The sequence below is a fragment of the Brachyhypopomus gauderio genome, chromosome 5, assembly GCF_052324685.1.
Source record: "Brachyhypopomus gauderio isolate BG-103 chromosome 5, BGAUD_0.2, whole genome shotgun sequence".
Taxonomy (NCBI): Eukaryota; Metazoa; Chordata; class Actinopteri; order Gymnotiformes; family Hypopomidae; genus Brachyhypopomus; species Brachyhypopomus gauderio.
The window spans coordinates 7,087,754-7,097,052 of NC_135215.1; the positions used below are offsets into that span (position 1 = coordinate 7,087,754).

At 46.2% G+C, this 9,299-nt stretch overlaps 1 protein-coding gene across 1 annotated transcript in view; it reads right to left on the bottom strand.

Moving 5' to 3' along the window:
• Positions 1 to 715: 715 nt before the first annotated feature.
• slc41a2b (solute carrier family 41 member 2b) overlaps positions 716 to 9,299 on the bottom strand; it is a 20,675-nt gene continuing 12,091 nt past the window's right edge. The window contains exons 9-11 of the mRNA XM_077005257.1: positions 6,631 to 6,762; positions 5,601 to 5,749; positions 716 to 2,111 (exon numbers count right to left, since the gene is read on the bottom strand). Coding sequence (XP_076861372.1) covers positions 1,926 to 2,111; positions 5,601 to 5,749; positions 6,631 to 6,762 — 467 coding nt within the window. The 3' untranslated portion in view covers positions 716 to 1,925. The remainder of the gene's footprint in view (positions 2,112 to 5,600; positions 5,750 to 6,630; positions 6,763 to 9,299) is intronic.

The following is a 9,299-nucleotide window of genomic DNA, read 5'->3' on the forward strand; positions in this document are numbered from 1 at the left end:
TAAGGTCTATGTACTCCACACCTGAGGATGCACTGTGAGTGGGCAGAGCCAAACTGCTGTCGGCTGAACAGGCGGAAAATGAGTTTGTTCCCGTGACATCAGAGGAGCGGTGATTTCAAAACAGGCCTTTCTTGCTGCTTGAATTCTGTGTGTGGACTAAGGGAATGAGTGGTGTGTTTTATTACTAACAATATTTACATGTTGCTTTAAAATTCTTTATTTCAGCAAAGTGATGAATAAAAATTCTTTATTTCCGTGATAGGGGCCCTTTAAAGAACCCAAGGAACACGATTAAACATTAAAAAATGTACACTACACAAGTGTCAAAAGCCAAACCTAGACTTTAAACAAAGCCACACGTTGATCCACGTGTACAAAGGTTCCAATTGACATTCCTTTTTGATAGCACGCCTACGAGGAGCTTTACGTTTTTAAAGGAATGGCCCCCAAAACCACAAAATATACTGTACAGCCGACTATGGCTAACTAGAAGAGAGTGAGAAACTGGGAAACACAGCGTCCATGAGGGGGAATCAGCTTTGCTACCAGAGGGGAGGAGAAATTCTGGAGAAATACCTTCATAACTTCATGGACACTACTTAGGACTTTGTGCACGTACACTGTGGGTATAATAAAAAAAAGCCAGCTGAAACAAATGAGAAAGACGACAGGTTTCGGCTCCCGGGGGCTTTAACTGTGGAATCTATAAACTGCAACAGGTTAATGTGTTTTTATTTTTAACAATAATTTGTAACAATTGCTGCTATAAATACACTGTAAATACAATCCATGACGTACCTGTTCCAATCTGTTAGCACTATGTAATAAGTTAATGAGCTGTGGTAAAGACATACGCTAAGTTTAATGTAACTATGAACTAATGAGTATGAAATGAAAACAAACACCCCGAGATCATTGTAAGGCAGGTACAAGATAAATTACATTATAAGTACCTTGTTAGATATCTTGTGGCACAGAGGTGAGGATAGTATTGCAAGCATATTGTAAAATAGACCAGTAAAATTATATTTGGGAGAAGACATTATTTCATTTTGTAAAGTATCTTGTTACGGAGTATAAAAAAGCAGGCAGTGTCCGTCAGAGATGGACCATAAACAAACCATAGACATTTATTGTGAGTATAAAAATATCCAGACACACAAACAGATAAACTGAGTTGGTCTCCCATGAAGCTAGAAGGGGCTTGTGAATCTCCCTCATAATGGCACCTCAGAAGAGCTTTGTAGAAAGCAAAATTGAAGCGCTGCTTACATTAAAGATAAATACTGACCCATCACCCACGTACCCTGCTCTCAGGCACATATGTCCCATGTCGTTAACAGCCGTATACATGTAAACAGCATACATAAATTGCGTAAACAATGGCCAGATTGCTTTAGACTGACCTAACAGTCCAAAGCACAATGCAACACGGACAGCCCTCCCAAGACAAAATAAAAGTCCTGCATGTATTTGTCCATGTTCTCTTAACAAAGCATCTGGGGTATAAAGCGGCCCAGGGGGTGCAAGAACAATGCTGAGAGCCAATGAAAGAAGCAACAGAAGTGAAGCAAGTCGATGGCTGTCTGAAGAGCAGCAGTGATTCTCTGAGTTTAAAAACCAACCAGAGTTGAGTACAGACCCTCCTGACATCTCAGAGCAGAATTAAACAACTGCATCCAAGAAGGCTCCCAATCTCAAGGAGCAGAATATTAAATCAGTATGGCGGCTAATACGGACATTAACAGTTGTTGACTCTCAGATTTGCCCTGCTGAATCTCATTGGTCCGTCACAAAAAAAACCAGCCAATCAGAAGAGGCAAAAGAACATCCCACCAATTGAGGTTGGATGGTATCCCACAGCAACACAGGCCAACTTTGGGTCAAAATGCGACAGCTCCACCTTCAGGTGAAAGCAACTAGATCTAATCGCCCACGTCACTGTCCTGATCCCCAATCACCCAGAGGAAGCGGAAGCTGAGAGCCAAGAGTGCGGTGCCGAGCAGGTCGCCCAGCGCCGTCAGGTACGGGATGGAGAAGCTGTCCGGGTCTTTACCACTTTTCCACATAGAGTGCACCATCCAGTCAGCTATACACAGCAGCAGGAACACCTGAGAAACACACACACACACACACACACACACACACACACACACAGTTATTACTGTGTAATTTACAATCTATTGCACCAACACTTCCCTGGGTATGGGTGCTTCAAAAGTGGCACTGGTGTGAAATTTGCGCGTGCTGGAGACAGCAGCCAGTGGTCAGGCAGTGATTTGGCTCTCCTTTCTCTCATCTGCTTCTCGTACACGTGAGTCCGGGGAGCTGCTCCGTGTGAAGGAGTGAGCACAGATGGAGACACACAGTTAACATCAGCAGAGTTTGGGTTGGTGCCTTTTTTTGTGTAAACTTCTAGAAGCGCTCATTCTCTCCCACTAATTAAGTATTTTCTTAACAGTAGAGATTTGTGTGTGTGTGTGTCTGTGTCTGTGAAGCATGCAGAGAGGAAGGAGTGTGTGTAATCCCAAAGCACAGCTCTGAAATGAAAGAAACTGATCCTCCAAGTTTTGAAGCTTGGTATTTGTATGCAAGATGAATAGGATAATGGGCCAAATCTCTTCCGATATCCATTTCACAGCACAGCAGTAAAAGGCGTTTGATCTAATCCGGATAACTGAACAGGAGCCATCACAAAAATCCCACCGCTAACTTTCAAGTCAGATACGGCATCAATAAATAATGCATTCGAATAACAAATATATTCCTGATTTTCGCTAAATTTAGAACAGGCAACAGAACTTTTGCCATCACGTCTACACAACTGCTGCAGTCACTTAGCTCTCCTTGGTATGGGCGCGTCCCTTGTGGCTTTTCTCGCGTGAAGGCGGAAATGAGAGGAAGGCAGTGCATGAATCAGCGTGACAGGCCAGCGTGGGACGCCTCTGCAGGCAGACACCGCCAGAGCTCAGCGGAGACGTCACTCTCACGGGCTGGACGCTAAGGTCAGCCCAGCTGAGGAGAGGGCAAACTTATTTGGACCTGTCCAAGTCTGTTCGGTTAGAGGACCCAAAAAGGAGATTGCTGATGGGCAATTAATCATGTCTATTATTAATCATGAATATTATGAGATAAATGGTTTTAATCAGTGATTACTCATCTGGGTTTAGCAAACTAGGCCCTGGCCCAAACGAGATAAGCGTGTCCTGGACATGTCTCTCTGCAGTCCTGTCTCTCTGCAGTCCTGTCTCTCTGCAGTCCTGTCCTCTATTAACAGAGGAACAAGTGCTGATCTGCTCATTTTTGTTTTCTAAAATAAAATGAAACTTTAAAAATACCCTCTAAAAATTGATTTTTGCCATAATAAGGAAAATATCCGAAAACACTTTTGATGAAATGTTTCCTGTTGACAGCAGTAATATGTGATGTTACTACAGCAAGATGAAATCCAGGAGAAAACAAGATTCCTGGGGTCCATTAAAGAAAGACGGTGTGGTAATATACGCAAATGTTTGAGAACTGACAGGATTAAGGCTGCAGCTCCCACCTTCTGTAAACACACACACACACACACACACACACACACACACACACACACACACACACACACACACACACACACACACAGTTCCTGTACCTCAAGAGGACAGGAAGGGCAGTCAGAAGAGACTGTAGTCTACATAGTGTAATATATATATATATATATATATATATATATATATATATATATATATATATATATATATATATATATATATATATATATATATATATATATGTGTGTGTGTATGTGTATGTGTGCGTGCATGCTCTGCTCCAAAGAATCTCACACACACACACACTCTCTCTCTCTCACTCTCTCTCTCTCATGCAGGCCTTGTTCCTTTAGCTGTATAGTGACAGTGATGGTGACACATGTCCAGCTGCAGGATGGAAGTAATTTAAGAGGAAATCCCAGAGGGTGAGAGTGTGTGTGTGTGTGTGTGTGTGTGTGTGTGTGTGTGTGTGTGTGTGTGTGTGTGTGTGTGTGTGTGTGTGTGTGTGTGTGTGTGTGTGGGGGGGGGGAGGGGGGGTGTTGGGGTATGCTATGTTCCTACTCTGGTCATGCACTCCTGATTCCACAGCACAGACCTGGTTTGGGTAAGTGACTGGGTGAATAACTCACGTTTGAAATCATTTATTGCTGTTAACTCTGAATCAGTGATACTAAGGCCTTGTTTTGGAAAAAGACCCTCATTGTCATCCAGCTCATTTAAAATATTGCTTTGGTTAGTATTCACAACTCAGTTCAGTTCATAAGTCTTTCCAGGTTTCCTGGGCAAGATAATGCAACAGACATGTTAATTGGCTGGCTCCACTGTAGTAGTTAATTGGCTGGCTCCACTGTATTAGTTAATTGGCTGGCTCCACTGTAGTAGTTAATTGGCTGGCTCCACTGTAGTAGTTAATTGGCTGGCTCCACTGTAGTAGTTAATTGGCTGACTCCACTGTAGTAGTTAATTGGCTGACTCCACTGTAGTAGTTAATTGGCTGGCTCCACTGTAGTAGTTAATTGGCTGACTCCACTGTAGTAGTTAATTGGCTGACTCCACTGTAGTAGTTAATTGGCTGACTCCACTGTAGTAGTTAATTGGCTGGCTCCACTGTAGTAGTTAATTGGCTGGCTCCACTGTAGTAGTTAATTGGCTGGCTCCACTGTAGTAGTTAATTGGCTGGCTCCACTGTAGTAGATAATTGGATGGCTCCACTGTAGTAGTTAATTGGATGGCTCCACTGAAGTAGTTAATTGGAATAACACCACTGTAGTAGTTAATTGGATGGCTCCACTGTAGTAGTTAATTGGATGGCTCCACTCTATTGTGCAACTGCTTTATGTGACCAGATGCATTTTAACTAGAATAGAAGGAGTGTGCAGATATGTGCACACACACGCACACACATACACAAGCCTGCGTACATACACATGCGAGCGCACACACACATGCACACACACGAGCACACACACGAGCACACACACGCGCGCGAACACGCACACACACACACACGCGCACACACACACACGCGCACAAACACACACGCGCACACACACACGCACTCAGAAAATACCATCCATTCATGCCTCTCCATGAATGCCCTCACTCATCCGTGTGGCCACAGGCATGCCTAATTGATTGTAATTATGATCAAAATAGCTTAAAATAACCACACACACACACACACACAAGCGCACACACGCATGCATGCGTGTGCACGCACACACACACACACACACACACACACACACACACACACTGAATTCAGGAACAGTTTCAGCATTTAAACAAGTTTAAAGCGTTTCAGTTTTTTTTTGTTTTTTTTACTGCAGAACTTGGAATGCCATCATCTGCACAGTTGTCCGTTTGCCTGAACAAACGTGTGCCAGCAAAACCCTTTGAATTAAATCAGACCATGGGGTCTAACTGGGCTTAGAGAAGACAGAGTGCCTGCACTATTGCGTCCATGTTAAACAGGAGTATATTTAGGGGCCGTGTGGTGTAGCCACAGGGCCTGTTGGAGCAGCACGCTCCCCAGAGAGCGGGAGGGTGTGAAGCCCTTCTCACCTGGAGCAGTGCAGCCGCCAGGTACACGGCCATGAAGATGGTCGTCAGTGTGGTGTGACCGCTCTTCATCAGGTGAATGGTGTACAGGAAGATCATGTGACCCGGGACCACCAACAGGATCAATACCTGCGCTGACCTGTGATTGGCTCCTGATTAAGCGAGAGAGAAACAAACAGAACACTAGAACCATCACACCTTCTCAGCCACACACACAGAGTCGGGTTTATTTCCCTTCACATGATCTCGCTGGCCCTGCCTTCTGGAGACTCGACACTGGGATTCAGGGCGGAGCTACTCAGGAGCGCCGTCTCCAGATGGCACGGCGGACCAGTGGAGGGCTAGACGGCCTGACCCAGCTGTCTGGATCTCCTGCCCCGGCACTCAGGAGGGCACGGAGCACTAAAAGCGTCAAAGCTGCCAGTGCTGCGTTCCTGCGCCCACGCTGAGCCTCTATTGTTTAGGGAGCTGTACACCTTTCTCAGCACAATACAGCCTGCGCTCTGTTAAATACGCACTCCATTAAAGCCCGCGCACACTTAATCATACAGCTGAAAGCCCTGTGCTTTTTCTGCCTCTCCCTCCCTCCCTCCCTCCCTCCCTCCCTCCCTCCCTCCCCCTTACCCAACAGCTTGTAGTCCTTCACTGTCAGCTGTGCCTTAAGGACAGGCGAGTGGGGGTCAGCCTTACTGAGTCTGCACTGGGCTTTATCCTCACTGGAGCCTGAATGACTCATCATGGTATTTACAGCTGAAGGCATCCAGGACGGAGGGGACCTGCAGACGGCCCCGCTGAAGCACATGCGTCCTCGTTGGTCACCATTCAGGTGGATTAAATGAGAACAACAGTAAGCAGGCTTCCACGAAAGACATTCTGCGTGGATGTGGAGGAAATACAATCCTGCCCCCTGTCTTTCACTCTCTAGAGCTTACACACACACATTCACACACACCCCCCTAATAGCTGCATATGTTGTATGTCGAGCTGTCCAGACGGGTGATTGGTGAGGAGGTGCTGGTCTGTGTGGGGTCACCTGAGCCACAGAAGGTGCGGCAGGGGCAGTAGATGCCTTTGGCCTCGTCCGGGACCTCTCCGGGGGTGCTGTGGAAATGCAGGTGGGTGGAGATGCGACTGGACTGGATGGCCACCAGGTTCCCACCAATCCCTGCAGGACAGAGCCGGTCGGGTCAGACAGAGCGCAGATACCCGTCCCTCCCGTCAGACAGAGCGCAGATACCCATCCCTCCCCTTTTTGACAGCTAGCAGAATAGTGTTGTCCAGATCTGCAGTAATAAATAGTTATGGCCAGTGATAAAGAAGCATCCAGAGTGAAGGACACCCTAAGAGTAGTGAACCACCCTGTAGTGAGAGTAGTGAACCACCCTGTAGTGAACCACCCTGTAGTGAGAGTAGTGAACCACCCTGTAGTGAGAGTAGTGAAGGTTAGTGAACCACCCTGTAGTGAGAGTAGTGACCCACCCTATAGTGAGAGTTGTGCACCACCCTGTAGTGAGAGTAGTGAACCACCATGTAATGAGAGTAGTGAACCACCCTGTAATGAGAGTAGTGAACCACACTGTAGTGAGAGTAGTGAAGATTAGTGAACCACCCTGTAATGAGAGTAGTGAACCACCCTGAAGTGAAAGTAGTGAACCACCCTGTAATGAGAGAAGTGAACCACCCTGTAATGAGAGTAGTGAACCACCCTGTAATGAGAGTAGTGAACCACCCTGTAGTGAGAGTAGTGAAGATTAGTGAACCACCCTGTAATGAGAGAAGTGAACCACCCTGTAATGAGAGTAGTGAACCACCCTGTAATGAGAGTAGTGAACCACCCTGTAGTGAGAGTAGTGAAGATTAGTGAACCACCCTGTAGTGAGAGTAGTGAACCACCCTGTAGTGAGAGTAGTGAATGACCCTGTAGTGAGAGTAGTGAATGACCCTGTAGTGAGAGTAGTAAATCACCCTGTAGTGAGAGTAGTGAATCACCCTGTAGTGAGAGTAGTGAATCACCCTGTAGTGAGGGGTTGTACACTTTCTATGAACTTTCAATGTGCCTGTGGATTGACGAACTGCAAAAAATGCCCCAAAACTATATACACACCTGTATTTGGTGAACACATTGGGTATTAATGAACAGTGGGAGGAACAGCATGTCACAAACATATTCAAACTCGCACTGGGCAAAGGACACTTGGAACCGAAATGGAAAAGAAACTCAACACACACTAAAATGGCTGCCTTCAGCAAAGTGCTGCAGCTTAAAGAGAAATCATGAGAGAAAACAGACTGCGGCTAATAGGGTTTAAATTACATAAATGTCCCTAGAAACAGTGGCAGGAATTGTGCAGCTCCTTCAGAAGGGAGCAGGGAGGTTTTCATTTCAAGGCACTTGTTCGTGCTTCAAGTCACTTAAATTATAATCACGCTAGAACGGCGCGTTTGTTCTCTCTGGTAGCACACGTGTTGGCGCCGGCGTTCCAGGTTTGCCATCACGACCCTTGAGGCCAGATGCAGGGGCCACGCTGGTCGCCCCTCAACACACACACAGCCAAACGCCACTCATTCACAACCACCCCCTCCCCATCAGCTGTTAGGGTTATTTTGGTTGAGAGGTAATTGGTTGCGGGTTAGTTGTGGTTGAGGGGTATTTTTATTTGGGGGGGGGGGGTATTTGGGTTAAAGGGTAATTGGCTATGGAGGAGGTGTGGGTTTGTGGGGTACTTGGCTGCGTAAGTGACACTGAGGAAGACAAACATATCTTTACCCATCATGCAATACTCCCACTGTTAAATCAAACACATGGGACAGAGGAGGATAGAGGAATAGAGGGGGATAGAGGAATAGAGGGACAGATGGGGTAGAGGGGGATAGAGGGGGATAGAGGAATAGAGGGGGATAGAGGAATAGAGGGGGATAGAGGAATAGAGGGATGGAGGGGGATAGGGGAATAGAGGGACAGATGGGGTAGAGAGATAGAGGAATAGAGGGATAGAGGAACAGATGGTGTAGAGAGATAGAGGAATAGAGGAGAGGAATAGAGGGGGATAGAGGAATAGATGGGGTAGAGAGATAGAGGAATAGAGGGATAGAGGAACAGATGGGGTAGAGAGATAGAGGAATAGAGGAGAGGAATAGAGGGGGATAGAGGAATAGATGGGGTAGAGAGATAGAGGAATAGAGGGGGATAGAGGGATAGAGGAATAGAGGGGGAGAGGGGAATAGATGGGGTAGAGAGATAGAGGAATAGAGGAGAGGAATAGAGGGGGATAGAGGAATAGATGGGGTAGAGAGATAGAGGAATAGAGGGATAGAGGAACAGATGGGGTAGAGAGATAGAGGAATAGAGGAGAGGAATAGAGGGGGATAGAGGAATAGATGGGGTAGAGAGATAGAGGAATAGAGGGGGATAGAGGGATAGAGGAATAGAGGGGGAGAGGGGAATAGATGGGGTAGAGAGATAGAGGAATAGAGGAGAGGAATAGAGGGGGATAGAGGAATAGATGGGGTAGAGAGATAGAGGAATAGAGGGGGATAGAGGGATAGAGGAATAGAGGGAAGGAACAGAGGGGAAGGAGCAGTGTGGATGTGTTTGAACTTTCCGCCTCTAGATCAGACAAGAACAATTAAGCCAAAACTCCATTTCACTTTATCTGCCAACAACGTTTAGCATCAATCCATACCAGGATATTGCAAATTAAC